This window comes from Hordeum vulgare, chromosome 4H (genome assembly GCF_904849725.1).
Source record: "Hordeum vulgare subsp. vulgare chromosome 4H, MorexV3_pseudomolecules_assembly, whole genome shotgun sequence".
In the NCBI taxonomy this organism is placed as follows: domain Eukaryota; kingdom Viridiplantae; phylum Streptophyta; class Magnoliopsida; order Poales; family Poaceae; genus Hordeum; species Hordeum vulgare.
Window position 1 is genome coordinate 609,866,645 of NC_058521.1, and position 21,963 is coordinate 609,888,607.

A 21,963-nucleotide genomic window follows, 5' to 3' on the forward strand; every position below is an offset into this window, starting at 1 on the left:
GACTTTGTCTATGTCGGCCCCGAGTTAGAAAACGAGTGATTGCTTTACATGACATGGCTTTTCTCAACTGCTCTTTGACTGGTTTCGTACGCATTGGCTCCAACTATGACCAAGTATATGATATCTAATTTTACTAGTGTCAGATGTTTCTTGTCTTAATTAAATATCATTTTCTTGACAGTGATGTGTGGTGCATTTTCTAGGAATCAGTCCTGCATGCATTTCGGGACTCAGGTGAGATGGAGAAACATTCATAATTACTACTCAGCCGAACACATCACCACAGAGTAGCTATTATATGGCTGTATACCCTGCATTGCTTCTTTGAAGGGAAAACATGTCTTAAAAGGTAACTCATAAAGTTTATATAAAATAGTTTAATCAGCCATCATAGACCATTTCAATATGTTGGTCGGTTCCAGTTGGCCAAGTCTATTATTGCTCACGAGTTCATGCACTGCTTGCTGCGCCTATATAAACACATACATTCCCGGCATATCCAAACCATCACTCACGCCACAACCACAAACAGGAACACAAGACAGGGAAATCAATAAGATGGCATCCTCCTGTTCCTTCCTTCTCCTCGCTGCTCTTCTTGCGTTGGTCTCATGGCAGGCCACTTCCTCCGACCCTAGCCCACTCCAAGACTTTTGTGTGGCCGACATGCATTCACCAGGTACAGTACGGCTTCTTACCATGCTTTCACCAAATACATATGCTGAAATTAATTTCTAAAAATTATATGCATGTTCATATCACTTCCTAGTAATACCCAAGCTTACACTCTACATCTCCTCTATTCACCAGTGCGTGTAAATGGGTTTGTTTGCAAGAACCCTATGGATGTAAACGCTGATGACTTCTTCAAGGCAGCCGCCCTCGACAAGCCTAGGGTGACAAACAAGGTTGGCTCCAACGTCACCTTGATCAACGTCATGCAGATTGCTGGACTCAACACCCTCGGCATCTCAATTGCGCGCATCGACTATGCTCCCTTGGGTCAGAACCCGCCACATACGCACCCTCGCGCCACTGAGATCCTCACGGTACTCGAGGGGACACTGTATGTCGGATTTGTCACATCCAACCTGCCTGCACCCAACAGAAACAAGTTCCTCTCGAAGGTGCTCAACAAAGGTGATGTATTTGTCTTCCCCGTGGGGCTCATTCACTTTCAGTTCAACCCCAACCCCCACCAGCCCGCTATTGCAATTGCCGCGCTCAGCAGCCAGAACCCAGGGGCTATCACAATTGCCAATGCAGTGTTTGGGTCAGACCCAGCAATATCAGATGATGTTCTTGCCAAGGCGTTTCAGGTGGAAAAGAATACTATAGACTGGCTCCAGGCTCAGTTCTGGGAGAACAACCACAATTAAGTCACACATTGGGTGATTACACACGTGCGTAAATTAAGGGCATGGTTGAGTTCCTAGATATGCATCCTAATTTATAAAATAAAAGGAGCATATGTAATTGTGTGCCTGTAATCAGTGAATGTATTTCTACCTTTTAAATAATCAAAAATATCGTTTTTTATCACACTGATATGATCTCACATGCTTTTTTTTGGTTCTACTGTGTCGTATTTCTCATAATTGATCAATATTTTGGGTTCTTTTCCCCTTATTCTGAAATAATATATGATTAGGTTAAAAAAAAGAAACAATACAAGATTATTTGGTAATGCAGTATTTGTTTGACGCTGGTGTTGAACACGTATTATTATCTGGCAATACATGTGAAGTATGCGATGGGTGGAGCCCGATTGTGCTCAGGATTTAAATGTGAATGTGGAATGTGCAAAAGTTGCTTCCTGGACTTGTTGTTCTGGTCTCTCGCTTTCTGGTGCATGAAATTAGAAATATACAGTTCCTCCATGTAATATTTTTAGCTTCCTTTTGGTTCAAAGCTCTTGTAAGTTTGATTGACGGCTGCTTTGATGGAAATCGATGAGGTGGCTCATTTTATCTAAATTCTTATGAGTAGTATTTTTGATTTTCTTAAGTTGGGAACTAAAAACATGTTTTTTTTAATAAGTTTTGGAAACTGGGCACAACGGAGTCGAGATTTTAAACATTAGCTCCAACATACATATAAAAAATATGCATAAATGTAGAAAATAAACTTATTACCGGAAGTGCCTAATGACACACCTCCAGCATGCTGGCGGAAGGGAGCAGATGAGAAGCTGGACCACCTTAAGACTCAACCAGGACCGACGACGACATTCATCCACGAGCCACCTGGAAGAAAACACTTGACTTCGTCGTACTGTCACCTTTGAACTACAGTTGCATGTCGGAGACGACCCGCTGCTTAAACCAAGTAGTGTCTTGACCATACCAGCAGACATGATGAAAGGAGGACATTGTTGCATGTACTACAAGATATATGCATGCAATACCGTGAGTCATTTGATTTAAGGCAGGGTCGATTGGATCGCCATACCATTCCGAACACACCACCGTAAATGGAGAGTGTTGATTGCACACATTCTGTAGCAACTTAAAAGAATGGAGAGTGTTAGAACTAGCCGCTTGCCGTAGATCAGATCGCCGTCGTACGCCAACACGACTATAACCGAAACTAGAACAAAACCTGCACGCTACGAGCTAAAAGCAAGCAAGCTGGCTGGTGGATCGATTGTTGGGCTAGCTAGCTATGGAACTGATGTATTCTGCCGTCCGGCTAGATAAATCTCAATCGGGACTACACCAAAGTATAGCACGCAAACACACGAGATAATCTTACAGGAGAGTAGATCAAGCTAAGCAGACGACTTTGTCTGTGTAGAAAACGATTGCTTTACATAACTTACATCTCTCAACTCCTCTTTGACCTCGTGTGCATCAGTTCTCACCATGACCAAGTATACGTATATGATATCTAATAAACTATGATGATGGGTGGCGACTTTTCATGAAACCAGCGCTCCATGCATTGTGCTGACTTGGTTGAGATGGATAAATAATTGTAATTACTACTCAGCCATACATCGGATGATGCATTAGCGCTTAAGCATATTAAAAAGCAAACTTGAAAATTTTATGCAAAATACTATTCAGAAGCCAATAGATGATTATTTAGTAATGTGCTCAGAGGTTTCAACGTGCAAGTTGAATGTGCAAACGTTGCTTCCTTGAGTCGTTGTTGTGGTCTGCCTTTCCAGGGCATGTAATAAGTAGTTTACGGTAGTTCCTGGAGTATAGCCCACATACTTGGGCTATACTTCTCTCAGTGATAAAACTTCTCTCTGTGTACCATCACGAGTTTACTCATAGATTTCTTCCGTAACTAATAGTGTCAAGTTATACACTTATATATACCTTAGTTTTCTCTAAAAGAAACAGATATACCTTACTTGATGTCCTTCTCTTAATCTAGAAAGGTGTTAATTATAAATATTTCCATCTTGAGTGTTTGTATCCTCCGTATATGTTTTGATTACAGGCTCAGAGTTTCAATTGAAGGTTTTCTTGATGTTTTTTATCCCAATACATCTGGGACTCCAACGGGAATATTTACAACTTGCACTGAGATTCGTTGTATTCTCTGTCTCCTAGAAATTTGAGGACACTGTTTATTTTGTGAAGAAATGAATAAGACGGACGACTCTAGGGCGGTAGTTATCTTTTTTATGGGGCACTGAACCTTTATGCCTTTCTGTTGTAATTCTGAATATGCCTTATTTTTCTCGCAAAAAATAAAGAATATGCCTTGTTTTTATGCAGTCGTCTAGCTTTGAATGTGTTCCAATGTCGGTTTTGGAGCGAGTAAATAACTTTCTGAATGTAAGCACTTGAACTTGAGCTATCTTGTCGTGTTGGCTTGAAACTGCCCAGCCCTGGACGAGTTCTCGTTCCCGGAGAAGACGATGGTGGTGCTGGGCAGTTAGGAGGGCATCCCGGTGGACATCATCCAGGAGGCGGTGGACGTGTGCGTTGAGATCCTGCAGCTGGGCGTCGTCCGGTCGCTCAACGTCCATGTCAACGCCGCCATCGCAATCTGGGACTACACCCGCCAACAGCGGGCCCGCTCCTCCTCCTCCTCGGGGTTGGTAGCTTCCCGTTCTTCCTTGTTGGAGTGTAAATCAGCCACGCTTCTTGTTGTAAGATACATGGACCAGAACATCCATGACAAAAACTAGTCATGAACCTTTGTCAGGACTAGATCGTTAGATTTATGCACTGAATTGGTCATGATGAGATCTCTTTGACAAGGAAATTTTAACTGCTCTTGCTCTCCTTCATCCATTAATTAATGTCGTTGCTTCTTCCTGCAAAGTACACAACCATTTGGAGAGAAATTTGACCAGGCAACTCTATATCTGGTTGATGTAATCATATGATACGTAATAGGCGCGTTATTGCGTGGATCGACCCGCCATGATTTTGTCCTTGTTTGACACAATCAAAACTATACCTCATAGTAATTGTTACTAAGAGGTCTATGTCAGATGGAGTACCTTAATTTGCTTCTTCATATTTAAATTTATTATTAAAGGGGAAATGTGTCGCTTTGGCATATTAATTACAAATGGGAGATCTGATGATAATACATCAAAGATTTGAATATGGCTGACCACATCTCAAAAGTTTATGCAGACTAATCTACATCAGACCATTTCTATCTGTTGCGAGGTTCCACTTGACTATATCTATTGCTCACGAGTTCCCACTAGTCACCGTGCCTATATAAACACATACATCCCCTGCATACTCAAACCATCACTCACCCAACAAACACAACAGGAATACAAGAGAAAAGAAGATCCGAAGGAGCCGAAAACAAATGGCATCCTCCCCTACCTACCTTCTCCTCGTTGCTCTTTTCGCCTTGGTCTCATGGCAGGCTGTTGCCTCCGACCCTGGCCCGCTCCAGGACTTTTGTGTCGCCGACATGCATTCACCAGGTACTGCCTACTTCCTGCTTTCCCGTCCTACTATCACCAAATACGCATGTTGAAATTAATTTATAAAAATTATATGCATGTTAAAATAAATTTCTAGTAATACCTAAGCTGACACTCTACATCTCCTCTGTGCACCAGTGCGTGTCAATGGGTTTGTTTGCAAGAACCCAATGGATGCCAACGCTGATGACTTCTTCAAGGCAGCCGCCCTCGACAAGCCTAGGGTGACCAACAAGGTTGGGTCCAACGTTACCTTGATCAACGTCATGCAGATTGCTGGACTCAACACCCTCGGCATCTCAATTGCACGCATCGACTATGCTCCCTTGGGTCAGAACCCACCACACACGCACCCTCGTGCCACTGAGATCCTCACGGTGCTCGAGGGGACACTATATGTCGGATTTGTCACGTCCAACCTGCCCGCCCCCAACAGAAACAAGTTCCTCTCCAAGGTGCTCAACAAAGGTGATGTGTTTGTCTTCCCCGTGGGGCTCATTCACTTTCAATTCAACCCCAACCCCCACCAGCCCGCCGTTGCCATTGCCGCGCTCAGCAGCCAGAACCCAGGGGCTATCACAATTGCCAATGCTGTTTTTGCGTCAGACCCAACAATATCAGATGATGTTCTTGCCAAGGCGTTTCAGGTGGAAAAGAATACAATAGATTGGCTCCAGGCTCAGTTCTGGGAGAACAACCAAAACTAAGTCAGGCATTGGGTGATTACCCGGAAGATTAGTGCATAAACCAAGGAATTAGTTAAGTTTCTAGACATGCATCTTAAGCTGTAAAATTAATGGAGCACATGTCAGGTCGGTGTGTGTATGTAAACATTGAATGCATTTCTTCCTTCCAAATAATTGACAATACCATTTTTTTTATCACACTGATATGATCTCATATGCTTTTTTGGTTATGATGTCTCGTATTTCTCACAACAAATCAAAATTTCGGTTCTTTTCCCCTTGTTCTGAAACAATAGATGATTAGGTTAAAAAAGAAACAATACACAATTATGTGGTAATTTAAATATGTTTGATGCTAGGGTTGAACACCTAGGACTTTCTTGCAATACATGTGAAGTATGCGATGGTTGGAGCCCGATTGTGCTCATGATTGAAACGTGAAAGTTGAGTGTGCAAAAGTTGCTTCCTTGAGTCGTTGTTCTGGTATCTCGCTTTCTGGTGCATGTAATAGGAAATTTACGGTTCCTATGTAATGTTTTAGATTCATATTGGTTCAAACTCTTGCAAGTTCGATTGGCGGATGCTTTGATGGGAGTTAATGAGGTGATTCGTTTTATCAAAAAACTCGTAGCATTATTTGTTTTTCTTAAGTTGAGAACTAGAAATACTCCCTCGATTCCTAAATATAGATCTTTGTAGAGGCTCCTACATGGACTATATACGGATGTGTGTAGACATATTTTAGAGTGTAGTCCATATTAAAATCTCTAGAAATACTTATATTTAAGAAGAGAGGGAGTACGATTTTCACCCAAGTTCTAGAACCTGGATATACCGGAGACCAGGTTCAAAAAATCAGCTCCATCAATATACAGAATAAACGATTATTACCTACCCCCTCCCCCCCCCCCCCAAAATAACAGATTATAATTTGAGTTGCTTGTTTGTAACAAGCTTGTCATAGAAGTATTTTATCCCTAAAACGTACTTCGGCCTGCTTCCCATACATAAAGTCCAATGCTTACAAGGTGTGGAGGAAATCATCATACACGATGATGGAAGAAAGCTTGGCAAAACAAGCCAAACATGCTAACAAGCACATGAAGTGCACAATTAGATGCCTCCAACATGCCATCGAGAGGAAGAACATGAGAGGTTGGACCAACTGAAGATTCAACTAGCACCGCTGACGACATTCAACCACGCGCCAGTTGGAGGAAACTGCTGGACTTCATCGCGCCATCGCCAGCCAATGGATGTCGAAGAGGACCATCTAACTAAAGCAAGGAACGTTGACTGCGAGCAGACATGATGAAAGGATGACGTTGTTGCGTGTAGAAGATAGGTGCAAGCAAAACCGTGAGTCACGGGAGGTGAGGTAGGGTCAATTGTTTCGTCATATCGTTCCAAACAAGCCACCACAAATGAAGGACAACTGCACTCACTAGTGACTCCCCGAAGAGGGTCACGACGCAATACGCCGCTGTTGGAATTATGCCCTAGAGGCAATAATAAATATAGTTATTATTATAATTCCTGTATCAAGATAATAGTTTATTATCCATGCTATAATTGTATTGAATGAAGACTCATTTACATGTGTGGATACATAGACAAAACACCATCCCTAGCATGCCTCTAGTTGGCTAGCCAGTTGATCGATGATAGTCAGTGTCTTCTGATTATGAACAAGGTGTTGTTGCTTGATAACTGGATCACGTCATTGGGAGAATCACGTGATGGACTAGACCCAAACTAATAGACGTAGCATGTTGATCGTGTCATTTTGTTGCTACTGTTTTCTGCGTGTCAAGTATTTATTCCTATGACCATGAGATCATATAACTCACTGACACCGGAGGAATGCTTTCTGTGTATCAAACGTTGCAACGTAACTGGGTGACTATAAAGATGCTCTACAGGTATCTCCGAAGGTGTTAGTTGAGTTAGTATGGATCAAGAGTGGGATTTGTCACTCCGTGTGACGGAGAGGTATCTCGGGGCCCACTCGGTAATACAACATCACACAAAAGCCTTGCAAGCAATGTGACTTAGTGTAAGTTGCGGGATCTTGTATTACGGAACGAGTAAAGAGACTTGCCGGTAAACGAGATTGAAATAGGTATGCGGATACTGACGATCGAATCTCGGGCAAGTAACATACCGAAGGACAAAGGGAATGACATACGGGATTATACGAATCCTTGGCACTGAGGTTCAAACGATAAGATCTTCGTAGAATATGTAGGATCCAATATGGGCATCCAGGTCCCGCTATTGGATATTGACCGAGGAGTCTCTCGGGTCATGTCTACATAGTTCTCGAACCCACAGGGTCTGCACACTTAAGGTTCGACGTTGTTTTATGCGTATTTGAGTTATATGGTTGGTTACCGAATGTTGTTCGGAGTCCCGGATGAGATCACGGACGTCACGAGGGTTTCCGGAATGGTCCGGAAACGAAGATTGATATATAGGATGACCTCATTTGATTACCGGAAGGTTTTCGGAGTTACCGGGAATGACGAATGGGTTCCGGGAGTTCACCGGGGGGGGGGGCAACCCACCCCGGGGAAGCCCATAGGCATTGGGGGAGCCACACCTGGGCTGGTGGGACAGCCCACAAGTGTCCTATGCGCCAAGGAGAAGAAAATCAAGAGAGAAAGAAAAAAAAAGGAGGAGGTGGGAAGGAAGGGGGACTCCCTCCCACCAAACCTAGTCCAACTCGGTTTGGGGGGGGGGGGGAGAGTCCTCCCCCTTGGACTCGGCCGACCCCCTTGGGGCTCCTTGAGCCCCAAGGCAAGGCCCCCTCCCTCCCACCTATATATAAGGAGGTTTTAGGGCTGATTTGAGACGACTTTTCCACGGCAGCCCGACCACATACCTCCACGGTTTTTCCTCTAGATCGCGTTTCTGCGGAGCTCGGGCGGAGCCCTGCTGAGACAAGGTCATCACCAACCTCCGGAGCGCCGTCACGCTGCCGGAGAACTCTTCTACCTCTCCGTCTCTCTTGCTGGATCAAGAAGGCCAAGATCATCGTCGAGCTGTACGTGTGCTGAACGCGGAGGTGCCGTCCGTTCGGTACTAGATCGTGGGACTGATCGCGGGATTGTTCGCGGGGCGGATCGAGGGACGTGAGGACGTTCCACTACATCAACCGCATTCTCTAACGCTTCTGCTGTACGGTCTACGAGGGTACGTAGATCACTCATCCCCTCTCGTAGATGGACATCACCATGATAGGTCTTCGTGCGCGTAGGAAATTTTTTGTTTCCCATGCGACGTTCCCCAACAGCCGCCACCATCCATCTGTATGTGCGCATAAGGGTTTTCACCTTGAGTTGAGAGGGCGAGAGAGCCATGGCGACGACCCCAAGAGGGACATGACTACCAAGACATCACGTTACCAGCACGGAGGCGTCGAGCTTTCGCTTGGACCACAACTCACACTTAGTCAAGGGGACTTGGGCCACCAGATCCACCATGATGGGCCCCAGACTCCAGATTAGGCTCGACCAGGCCCAAGCCCACGACCATGAACAGATCCAGTCGAGCCTAGTAGTGCCGACGAACCCACCTAACCATTCCAGGTGGGTGCAGGGAGGAGCTCACCGGTGGCGGAACCTCTCCCATGAGAGGTGATGGGCAACCACGTCATGTCTGACCACAGTCACCCCTCACAAGTCAACGACCATGATGCTGGTTGATCTGGGAAAACACCGACTTTTGGCAGAGTTCCGTTACCCAGTCATGAACCAGGTGAACCACGTTCCCACAAGCCACGCCTTGCAACCTCATGCCAACGGCTTGCTTCGGCTGTGAGGGATAGCAGCGCCAAAAGTGTGAGGTCCTAGGAGCAACCCAGAGAGACCAGGGAGTGGAGTGGAGAGACGGGACACAACGCTGCTGCCTAAAGTAACCCCGGGCTTTGCTGTGCATGATGTTGATCGACGACGGTGTGGGAAGGATGAGAGTGTGGGGTCCTAGGGACGGCGGCCGAGATCGTCTCTCATGTCGTCCACGAGGATGATGTTGGGTCATGTATTTTTTGGATGCATTTTATTTGTCTGATGGGAACATATTTTTTGTATCAAAACTACCAACAACACTTAATGTAATTAACCATTTTAACAAAATTTTGACCGAGTAATATCTTATTGATGTGATGATAACAGGCGCAGTACATATAATAGTTGTGTATTAGGTGCATTCATGCATGGAGTAACACACCTCTGACTTATTCCTCATTGACACATGCGTCATCTTCCAACCTAATATTTTTTTATATCACTAGATGACTCAAATTGCAAAGTTTTTCAGTTTATTTTTTCCATTGGTTTTGATGAATGGTAAGATATTGCATTATATCTCTGGCCACGCTTTTTACCATATGTATGTTAAGTTGTTAACGCACATCGCTAAATGTATAATTATGTGAATGTTCTTTTTATCCCATGACATATCTCGTGCATAGTGTTGTTCATGACTAATCCGGTGGCAAATATATAGTTTGCTTATGTTAGTGGCCACATCTTGAAAAGCTTGATTGCATGCATTCTGTAGCAACTTAAAATAATGGAGAGAATAGACCAAGCTAACAAGGTGACCTTTTCTAGGTAGAAAACGATTGCTTTACATAACTTCACATATCTCAACTGCTCTTTGATCTCGTGCGCATCAATTCTCACTATGACCAAGTATAAGTATATGGTACCTAATAAACTATGGTGGTGGTTGGTGCCTTTTCATGGAACCAACCCTGCATGCATTGTGCTGACTTGGATGAGATGGATAACGTAATTACTACTGATATGTACATAAAAAGATTCAGTAGCGCTTAAGCAAATTAAAAGCAAACTTGAGAAGTTTATGACAAAATTAATCAGAAGCCAATAGACAATTATATGATTATATGGTAATGTGCTCACAGGTTGCAATGTGCAAGCTGAATGTGCAAAAGTTGCTTCCTGGAGTCGTTGTTATGGTCTGCCTTTCCTGGTGCATGTCATAAGTAGTTTACGGTATTTCTATTTTTCTTGAGTGTTTTGTTTTAGCTTCCTTTTGGTTCAAAAATCTAAGTTTGATTGATCATTCCCCAGCAAACTTTTTTAGATATTTGACCCCACAATAAAACTATTATTTGAGTTCTTTTTCTAACCAGCTTGTGATAGAAGTAATTAAATCATTTGATGAAAACTTCTTTCTATCTAAAACAGCCAACACACACCTCGAAGAAATTAATAAGTTTATGACTGGTTGCCCGACCTAGTCTAGTCATTGGATGAGTACTTACTGGTGCCGTGAACCTAGTCACGAAGGCAAACCAGATTGTTAGATTTATACACTGAACTGGTCATGCATGATAAAACTCTTAGCAAGAGGGTGTTGACTAGTCTTGCTAAGATCGTATGGAAACTTCCTGCTCTCCATCATCATGACCTTTGTATCAACTCTCCTTTTGGTTGGGTATTTCGTGCATTAATGTCGCCGCTTCTTCCTGTAATTAAGTACTCAACCACTTCGAGAGACATCTGACAAAGTAAATATCGAATTGACATGTTGATAACGTACAGGGGCTGCTATAAATCCTCTAACTACTCCGTCGTCTTATGTTGCTGGATTTCATGACAAATATATTGGCAAATAATATATAGTTTCATAGTTTGAAAAGCGGGACTGCGCACATGATTCTATATCAACTTCTGGAAAGAACCTGTAGTAGTAGTCACTCTGTATGTCTTTAGAAGTCATGCAGACATGAATCAAGCGCATGTGCAAATAGGTGACTTTGTCTATGTCGGCCCCGAGTTAGAAAATGAGTGATTGCTTTACATGACATGGCTTTTCTCAACTGCTCTTTGACTGGTTTCGTACGCATTGGCTCCAACTATGACCAAGTATATGATATCTAATTTTACTAGTGTCAGATGTTTCTTGTCTTAATTAAATATCATTTTCTTGACAGTGATGTGTGGTGCATTTTCTAGGAATCAGTCCTGCATGCATTTCGGGACTCAGGTGAGATGGAGAAACATTCATAATTACTACTCAGCCGAACACATCACCACAGAGTAGCTATTATATGGCTGTATACCCTGCATTGCTTCTTTGAAGGGAAAACATGTCTTAAAAGGTAACTCATAAAGTTTATATAAAATAGTTTAATCAGCCATCATAGACCATTTCAATATGTTGGTCGGTTCCAGTTGGCCAAGTCTATTATTGCTCACGAGTTCATGCACTGCTTGCTGCGCCTATATAAACACATACATTCCCGGCATATCCAAACCATCACTCACGCCACAACCACAAACAGGAACACAAGACAAGGAAATCAATAAGATGGCATCCTCCTGTTCCTTCCTTCTCCTCGCTGCTCTTCTTGCGTTGGTCTCATGGCAGGCAACTTCCTCCGACCCTAGCCCACTCCAAGACTTTTGTGTGGCCGACATGCATTCACCAGGTACAGTACGGCTTCTTACCATGCTTTCACCAAATACATATGCTGAAATTAATTTCTAAAAATTATATGCATGTTCATATCACTTCCTAGTAATACCCAAGCTTACACTCTACATCTCCTCTATTCACCAGTGCGTGTAAATGGGTTTGTTTGCAAGAACCCTATGGATGTAAACGCTGATGACTTCTTCAAGGCAGCCGCCCTCGACAAGCCTAGGGTGACAAACAAGGTTGGCTCCAACGTCACCTTGATCAACGTCATGCAGATTGCTGGACTCAACACCCTCGGCATCTCAATTGCGCGCATCGACTATGCTCCCTTGGGTCAGAACCCGCCACATACGCACCCTCGCGCCACTGAGATCCTCACGGTACTCGAGGGGACACTGTATGTCGGATTTGTCACATCCAACCTGCCTGCACCCAACAGAAACAAGTTCCTCTCGAAGGTGCTCAACAAAGGTGATGTATTTGTCTTCCCCGTGGGGCTCATTCACTTTCAGTTCAACCCCAACCCCCATCAGCCCGCTGTTGCAATTGCCGCGCTCAGCAGCCAGAACCCAGGGGCTATCACAATTGCCAATGCAGTGTTTGGGTCAGACCCAGCAATATCAGATGATGTTCTTGCCAAGGCGTTTCAGGTGGAAAAGAATACTATAGACTGGCTCCAGGCTCAGTTCTGGGAGAACAACCACAATTAAGTCACACATTGGGTGATTACACGGACGACACGTGCGTAAATTAAGGGCATGATTGAGTTCCTAGATATGCATCCTAATTTATAAAATAAAAGGAGCATATGTAATTGTGTGCCTGTAATCAGTGAATGTATTTCTACCTTTTAAATAATCAAAAATATTGTTTTTTATCACACTGATATGATCTCACATGCTTTTTTTTGGTTCTACTGTGTCGTATTTCTCATAATTGATCAATATTTTGGGTTTTTTTCCCCTTATTCTGAAATAATATATGATTAGGTTAAAAAAAAGAAACAATACAAGATTATTTGGTAATGCAGTATTTGTTTGACGCTGGTGTTGAACACGTATTATTATCTGGCAATACATGTGAAGTATGCGATGGGTGGAGCCCGATTGTGCTCAGGATTTAAATGTGAATGTGGAATGTGCAAAAGTTGCTTCCTGGACTTGTTGTTCTGGTCTCTCGCTTTCTGGTGCATGAAATTAGAAATATACAGTTCCTCCATGTAATATTTTTAGCTTCCTTTTGGTTCAAAGCTCTTGTAAGTTCGATTGACGGCTGCTTTGATGGAAATCGATGAGGTGGCTCATTTTATCTAAATTCTTATGAGTAGTATTTTTGATTTTCTTAAGTTGGGAACTAAAAACACGTTTTTTTACTAAGTTTTGGAAACTGGGCACAACGGAGTCGAGATTTTAAACATTAGCTCCAACATACATATAAAAAATATGCATAAATGTAGAAAATAAACTTATTACCGGAAGTGCCTAATGACACACCTCGAGCATGCTGGCGGAAGGGAGCAGATGAGAAGCTGGACCACCTTAAGACTCAACCAGGACCGATGACGACATTCATCCACGAGCCACCTGGAAGAAAACACCTGACTTCGTCGTACTGTCACCTTTGAACTACAGTTGCATGTCGGAGACGACCCGCTGCTTAAACCAAGTAGTGTCTTGACCATACCAGCAGACATGATGAAAGGAGGACATTGTTGCATGTACTACAAGATATGTGCATGCAATACCGTGAGTCATTTGATTTAAGGCAGGGTCGATTGGATCGCCATACCATTCCGAACACACCACCGTAAATGGAGAGTGTTGATTGCACACATTCTGTAGCAACTTAAAAGAATGGAGAGTGTTAGAACTAGCCGCTTGCCGTAGATCAGATCGCCGTCGTACGCCAACACAACTATAACCGAAACTAGAACAAAACCTGCACGCTACGAGCTAAAAGCAAGCAAGCTGGCTGGTGGATCGATTGTTGGGCTAGCTAGCTATGGAACTGATGTATTCTGCCGTCCGGCTAGATAAATCTCAATCGGGACTACACCAAAGTATAGCACGCAAACACACGAGATAATCTTACAGGAGAGTAGATCAAGCTAAGCAGACGACTTTGTCTGTGTAGAAAACGATTGCTTTACATAACTTACATCTCTCAACTCCTCTTTGACCTCGTGTGCATCAGTTCTCACCATGACCAAGTATACGTATATGATATCTAATAAACTATGATGATGGGTGGCGACTTTTCATGAAACCAGCGCTCCATGCATTGTGCTGACTTGGTTGAGATGGATAAATAATTGTAATTACTACTCAGTCATACATCGGATGATGCATTAGCGCTTAAGCATATTAAAAAGCAAACTTGAAAAGTTTATGCAAAATACTATTCAGAAGCCAATAGATGATTATTTAGTAATGTGCTCAGAGGTTTCAACGTGCAAGTTGAATGTGCAAACGTTGCTTCCTTGAGTCGTTGTTGTGGTCTGCCTTTCCGGGGCATGTAATAAGTAGTTTACGGTAGTTCCTGGAGTATAGCCCACATACTTGGGCTATACTTCTCTCAGTGATAAAACTTCTCTCTGTGTACCATCACGAGTTTACTCATAGATTTCTTCCGTAACTAATAGTGTCAAGTTATACACTTATATATACCTTAGTTTTCTCTAAAAGAAACCGATATACCTTACTTGATGTCCTTCTCTTAATCTAGAAAGGTGTTAATTATAAATATTTCCATCTTGAGTGTTTGTATCCTCCGTATATGTTTTGATTACAGGCTCAGAGTTTCAATTGAAGGTTTTCTTGATGTTTTTTATCCCAATACATCTGGGACTCCAACGGGAATATTTACAACTTGCACTGAGATTCGTTGTATTCTCTGTCTCCTAGAAATTTGAGGACACTGTTTATTTTGTGAAGAAATGAATAAGACGGACGACTCTAGGGCGGTAGTTATCTTTTTTATGGGGCACTGAACCTTTATGCCTTTCTGTTGTAATTCTGAATATGCCTTATTTTTCTCGCAAAAAATAAAGAATATGCCTTGTTTTTATGCAGTCGTCTAGCTTTGAATGTGTTCCAGTGTCGGTTTTGGAGCGAGTAAATAACTTTCTGAATGTAAGCACTTGAACTTGAGCTATCTTGTCGTGTTGGCTTGAAACTGCCCAGCCCTGGACGAGTTCTCGTTCCCGGAGAAGACGATGGTGGTGCTGGGCAGTTAGGAGGGCATCCCGGTGGACATCATCCAGGAGGCGGTGGACGTGTGCGTTGAGATCCTGCAGCTGGGCGTCGTCCGGTCGCTCAACGTCCATGTCAACGCCGCCATCGCAATCTGGGACTACACCCGCCAACAGCGGGCCCGCTCCTCCTCCTCCTCGGGGTTGGTAGCTTCCCGTTCTTCCTTGTTGGAGTGTAAATCAGCCACGCTTCTTGTTGTAAGATACATGGACCAGAACATCCATGACAAAAACTAGTCATGAACCTTTGTCAGGACTAGATCGTTAGATTTATGCACTGAATTGGTCATGATGAGATCTCTTTGACAAGGAAATTTTAACTGCTCTTGCTCTCCTTCATCCATTAATTAATGTCGTTGCTTCTTCCTGCAAAGTACACAACCATTTGGAGAGAAATTTGACCAGGCAACTCTATATCTGGTTGATGTAATCATATGATACGTAATAGGCGCGTTATTGCGTGGATCGACCCGCCATGATTTTGTCCTTGTTTGACACAATCAAAACTATACCTCATAGTAATTGTTACTAAGAGGTCTATGTCAGATGGAGTACCTTAATTTGCTTCTTCATATTTAAATTTATTATTAAAGGGGAAATGTGTCGCTTTGGCATATTAATTACAAATGGGAGATCTGATGATAATACATCAAAGATTTGAATATGGCTGACCACATCTCAAAAGTTTATGCAGACTAATCTACATCAGACCATTTCTATCTGTTGCGAGGTTCCACTTGACTATATCTATTGCTCACGAGTTCCCACTAGTCACCGTGCCTATATAAACACATACATCCCCTGCATACTCAAACCATCACTCACCCAACAAACACAACAGGAATACAAGAGAAAAGAAGATCCGAAGGAGCCGAAAACAAATGGCATCCTCCCCTACCTACCTTCTCCTCGTTGCTCTTTTCGCCTTGGTCTCATGGCAGGCTGTTGCCTCCGACCCTGGCCCGCTCCAGGACTTTTGTGTCGCCGACATGCATTCACCAGGTACTGCCTACTTCCTGCTTTCCCGTCCTACTATCACCAAATACGCATGTTGAAATTAATTTATAAAAATTATATGCATGTTAAAATAAATTTCTAGTAATACCTAAGCTGACACTCTACATCTCCTCTGTGCACCAGTGCGTGTCAATGGGTTTGTTTGCAAGAACCCAATGGATGCCAACGCTGATGACTTCTTCAAGGCAGCCGCCCTCGACAAGCCTAGGGTGACCAACAAGGTTGGGTCCAACGTTACCTTGATCAACGTCATGCAGATTGCTGGACTCAACACCCTCGGCATCTCAATTGCACGCATCGACTATGCTCCCTTGGGTCAGAACCCACCACACACGCACCCTCGTGCCACTGAGATCCTCACGGTGCTCGAGGGGACACTATATGTCGGATTTGTCACGTCCAACCTGCCCGCCCCCAACAGAAACAAGTTCCTCTCCAAGGTGCTCAACAAAGGTGATGTGTTTGTCTTCCCCGTGGGGCTCATTCACTTTCAATTCAACCCCAACCCCCACCAGCCCGCCGTTGCCATTGCCGCGCTCAGCAGCCAGAACCCAGGGGCTATCACAATTGCCAATGCTGTTTTTGGGTCAGACCCAACAATATCAGATGATGTTCTTGCCAAGGCGTTTCAGGTGGAAAAGAATACAATAGATTGGCTCCAGGCTCAGTTCTGGGAGAACAACCAAAACTAAGTCAGGCATTGGGTGATTACCCGGAAGATTAGTGCATAAACCAAGGAATTAGTTAAGTTTCTAGACATGCGTCATAAGCTGTAAAATTAATGGAGCACATGTCAGGTCGGTGTGTGTATGTAAACATTGAATGCATTTCTTCCTTCCAAATAATTGACAATACCATTTTTTTTATCACACTGATATGATCTCATATGCTTTTTTGGTTATGATGTCTCGTATTTCTCACAACAAATCAAAATTTCGGTTCTTTTCCCCTTGTTCTGAAACAATAGATGATTAGGTTAAAAAAGAAACAATACACAATTATGTGGTAATTTAAATATGTTTGATGCTACGGTTGAACACCTAGGACTTTCTTGCAATACATGTGAAGTATGCGATGGTTGGAGCCCGATTGTGCTCATGATTGAAACGTGAAAGTTGAGTGTGCAAAAGTTGCTTCCTTGAGTCGTTGTTCTGGTATCTCGCTTTCTGGTGCATGCAATAGGAAATTTACGGTTCCTATGTAATGTTTTAGATTCATATTGGTTCAAACTCTTGCAAGTTCGATTGGCGGATGCTTTGATGGGAGTTAATGAGGTGATTCGTTTTATCAAAAAACTCGTAGCATTATTTGTTTTTCTTAAGTTGAGAACTAGAAATACTCCCTCGATTCCTAAATATAGATCTTTGTAGAGGTTCCTACATGGACTATATATGGATGTGTGTAGACATATTTTAGAGTGTACGTTCACTCCTTTTGCTCCGTATGTAGTCCATATTAAAATCTCTAGAAATACTTATATTTAAGAAGTGAGGGAGTACGATTTTCACCCAAGTTCTAGAACCTGGACATACCGGAGACCAGGTTCAAAAAATCAGCTCCATCAATATACAGAATAAACGATTATTACCTACCCCCTACCCCCCCCCCCCAAAATAACAGATTATAATTTGAGTTGCTTGTTTGTAACAAGCTTTTCATAGAAGTATTTTATCCCTAAAACGTACTTCGGCCTGCTTCCCATACATAAAGTCCAATGCTTACAAGGTGTGGAGGAAATCATCATACACGATGATGGAAGAAAGCTTGGCAAAACAAGCCAAACATGCTAACAAGCACATGAAGTGCACAATTAGATGCCTCCAACATGCCATCGAGAGGAAGAACATGAGAGGTTGGACCAACTGAAGATTCAACTAGCACCGCTGACGACATTCAACCACGCGCCAGTTGGAGGAAAATGCTGGACTTCATCGCGCCATCGCCAGCCAATGGATGTCGAAGAGGACCATCTAACTAAAGCAAGGAACGTTGACTGCGAGCAGACATGATGAAAGGATGACGTTGTTGCGTGTAGAAGATAGGTGCAAGCAAAACCGTGAGTCACGGGAGGTGAGGTAGGGTCAATTGTTTCGTCATACCGTTCCAAACAAGCCACCACAAATGAAGGACAACTGCACTCACTAGTGACTCCCCGAAGAGGGTCACGACGCAATACGCCGCTGTTGGAATTATGCCATAGAGGCAATAATAAATATAGTTATTATTATAATTCCTGTATCAAGATAATAGTTTATTATCCATGCTATAATTGTATTGAATGAAGACTCATTTACATGTGTGGATACATAGACAAAACACCATCCCTAGCATGCCTCTAGTTGGCTAGCCAGTTGATCGATGATAGTCAGTGTCTTCTGATTATGAACAAGGTGTTGTTGCTTGATAACTGGATCACGTCATTGGGAGAATCACGTGATGGACTAGACCCAAACTAATAGACGTAGCATGTTGATCGTGTCATTTTGTTGCTACTGTTTTCTGCGTGTCAAGTATTTATTCCTATGACCATGAGATCATATAACTCACTGACACCGGAGGAATGCTTTGTGTGTATCAAACGTCGCAACGTAACTGGGTGACTATAAAGATGCTCTACAGGTATCTCCGAAGGTGTTAGTTGAGTTAGTATGGATCAAGACTGGGATTTGTCACTCCGTGTGACGGAGAGGTATCTCGGGGCCCACTCGGTAATACAACATCACACAAAAGCCTTGCAAGCAATGTGACTTAGTGTAAGTTGCGGGATCTTGTATTACGGAACGAGTAAAGAGACTTGCCGGTAAACGAGATTGAAATAGGTATGCGGATACTGACGATCGAATCTCGGGCAAGTAACATACCGAAGGACAAAGGGAATGACATACGGGATTATACGAATCCTTGGCACTGAGGTTCAAACGATAAGATCTTCGTAGAATATGTAGGATCCAATATGGGCATCCAGGTCCCGCTATTGGATATTGACCGAGGAGTCTCTCGGGTCATGTCTACATAGTTCTCGAACCCGCAGGGTCTGCACACTTAAGGTTCGACGTTGTTTTATGCGTATTTGAGTTATATGGTTGGTTACCGAATGTTGTTCGGAGTCCTGGATGAGATCACGGACGTCACGAGGGTTTCCGGAATGGTCCAGAAACAAAGATTGATATATAGGATGACCTCATTTGATTACCGGAAGGTTTTCGGAGTTACCGGGAATGACGAATGGGTTCCGGGAGTTCACCGGGGGGGGGGGGGGGCAACCCACCCCGGGGAAGCCCATAGGCATTGGGGGAGCCACACCAGCCCTTAGTGGGCTGGTGGGACAGCCCACAAGTGCCCCATGCGCCAAGGAGAAGAAAATCAAGAGAGAAATAAAAAAAGGAGGAGGTGGGAAGGAAGGGGGACTCCCTCCCACCAAACCTAGTCCAACTCGGTTTGGGGGGGGAGAGTCCTCCCCCTTGGACTCGGCCGACCCCCTTGGGGCTCCTTGAGCCCCAAGGCAAGGCCCCCTCCCTCCCACCTATATATAAGGAGGTTTTAGGGCTGATTTGAGACGACTTTTCCACGGCAGCCCGACCACATACCTCCACGGTTTTTCCTCTAGAGCGCGTTTCTGCGGAGCTCGGGCGGAGCCCTGCTGAGACAAGGTCATCACCAACCTCCGGAGCGCCGTCACGCTGCCGGAGAACTCTTCTACCTCTCCGTCTCTCTTGCTGGATCAAGAAGGCCGAGATCATCGTCGAGCTGTACGTGTGCTGAACGCGGAGGTGCCGTCCGTTCGGTACTAGATCGTGGGACTGATCGCGGGATTGTTCGCGGGGCGGATCGAGGGACGTGAGGACGTTCCACTACATCAACCGCGTTCTCTAACGCTTCTGCTGTACGGTCTACGAGGGTACGTAGATCACTCATCCCCTCTCGTAGATGGACATCACCATGATAGGTCTTCGTGCGCGTAGGAAATTTTTTGTTTCCCATGCGACGTTCCCCAACAGCCGCCACCATCCATCTGTATGTGCGCATAAGGGTTTTCACCTTGAGTTGAGAGGGCGAGAGAGCCATGGCGACGACCCCAAGAGGGACATGACTACCAAGACATCACGTTACCAGCACGGAGGCGTCGAGCTTTCGCTTGGACCACAACTCACACTTAGTCAAGGGGACTTGGGCCACCAGATCCACCATGATGGGCCCCAGACTCCAGATTAGGCTCGACCAGGCCCAAGCCCACGACCATGAACAGATCCAGTCGAGCCTAGTAGTGCCGACGAACCCACCTAACCATTCCGGGTGGGTGCAGGGAGGAGCTCACCGGTGGCGGAACCTCTCCCATGAGAGGTGATGGGCAACCACGTCATGTCTGACCACAGTCACCCCTCACAAGTCAACGACCATGATGCTGGTTGATCTGGGAAAACACCGACTTTTGGCAGAGTTCCGTTACCCAGTCAATGACCAGGTGAACCACGTTCCCACAAGCCACGCCTTGCAACCTCATGCCAACGGCTTGCTTCCGGCTGTGAGGGATAGCAGCGCCAAAAGTGTGAGGTCCTAGGAGCAACCCAGAGAGACCAGGGAGTGGAGTGGAGAGACGGGACACAACGCTGCTGCCTAAAGTAACCCCGGGCTTTGCTGTGCATGATGTTGATCGACGACGGTGTGGGAAGGATGAGAGTGTGGGGTCCTAGGGACGGCGGCCGAGATCGTCTCTCATGTCGTCCACGAGGATGATGTTGGGTCATGTATTTTTTGGATGCATTTTATTTGTCTGATGGGAACATATTTTTTGTATCAAAACTACCAACAACACTTAATGTAATTAACCATTTTAACAAAATTTTGACCGAGTAATATCTTATTGATGTGATGATAACAGGCGCAGTACATATAATAGTTGTGTATTAGGTGCATTCATGCATGGAGTAACACACCTCTGACTTATTCCTCATTGACACATGCGTCATCTTCCAACCTAATATTTTTTTATATCACTAGATGACTCAAATTGCAAAGTTTTTCAGTTTATTTTTTCCATTGGTTTTGATGAATGGTAAGATATTGCATTATATCTCTGGCCACGCTTTTTACCATATGTATGTTAAGTTGTTAACGCACATCGCTAAATGTATAATTATGTGAATGTTCTTTTTATCCCATGACATATCTCGTGCATAGTGTTGTTCATGACTAATCCGGTGGCAAATATATAGTTTGCTTATGTTAGTGGCCACATCTTGAAAAGCTTGATTGCATGCATTCTGTAGCAACTTAAAATAATGGAGAGAATAGACCAAGCTAACAAGGTGACCTTTTCTAGGTAGAAAACGATTGCTTTACATAACTTCACATATCTCAACTGCTCTTTGATCTCGTGCGCATCAATTCTCACTATGACCAAGTATAAGTATATGGTACCTAATAAACTATGGTGGTGGTTGGTGCCTTTTCATGGAACCAACCCTGCATGCATTGTGCTGACTTGGATGAGATGGATAACGTAATTACTACTGATATGTACATAAAAAGATTCAGTAGCGCTTAAGCAAATTAAAAGCAAACTTGAGAAGTTTATGACAAAATTAATCAGAAGCCAATAGACAATTATATGATTATATGGTAATGTGCTCACAGGTTGCAAT

General features: G+C 43.8%; 4 protein-coding genes across 4 annotated transcripts; all 4 read left to right on the plus strand.

The window, feature by feature from the left end:
- Nucleotides 1-493: 493 nt before the first annotated feature.
- Nucleotides 494-12,934, plus strand: LOC123450098 (germin-like protein 8-11). The gene is made up of 3 exons (XM_045127504.1): nucleotides 494-679; nucleotides 811-1,386; nucleotides 12,772-12,934. Exons 1-2 carry the CDS (start codon nucleotides 559-561, stop codon nucleotides 1,377-1,379), a joined length of 690 nt encoding a protein of 229 aa, XP_044983439.1. The 5' UTR covers nucleotides 494-558; the 3' UTR covers nucleotides 1,380-1,386; nucleotides 12,772-12,934.
- Nucleotides 4,717-5,801, plus strand: LOC123450100 (germin-like protein 8-5). The gene is made up of 2 exons (XM_045127506.1): nucleotides 4,717-4,915; nucleotides 5,054-5,801. Exons 1-2 carry the CDS (start codon nucleotides 4,795-4,797, stop codon nucleotides 5,620-5,622), a joined length of 690 nt encoding a protein of 229 aa, XP_044983441.1. The 5' UTR covers nucleotides 4,717-4,794; the 3' UTR covers nucleotides 5,623-5,801.
- LOC123450099 (germin-like protein 8-11) lies at nucleotides 11,887-12,934 on the plus strand. The gene is made up of 2 exons (XM_045127505.1): nucleotides 11,887-12,064; nucleotides 12,196-12,934. Exons 1-2 carry the CDS (start codon nucleotides 11,944-11,946, stop codon nucleotides 12,762-12,764), a joined length of 690 nt encoding a protein of 229 aa, XP_044983440.1. The 5' UTR covers nucleotides 11,887-11,943; the 3' UTR covers nucleotides 12,765-12,934.
- Nucleotides 12,935-16,107: 3,173 nt separating this feature from the next.
- Nucleotides 16,108-17,192, plus strand: LOC123450105 (germin-like protein 8-5). Its single transcript, XM_045127509.1, has 2 exons — nucleotides 16,108-16,306; nucleotides 16,445-17,192. The coding sequence occupies exons 1-2, from the start codon at nucleotides 16,186-16,188 to the stop codon at nucleotides 17,011-17,013; spliced, it is 690 nt and encodes a 229-aa protein (XP_044983444.1). The 5' UTR covers nucleotides 16,108-16,185; the 3' UTR covers nucleotides 17,014-17,192.
- The last annotated feature ends 4,771 nt before the right edge of the window (nucleotides 17,193-21,963 follow it).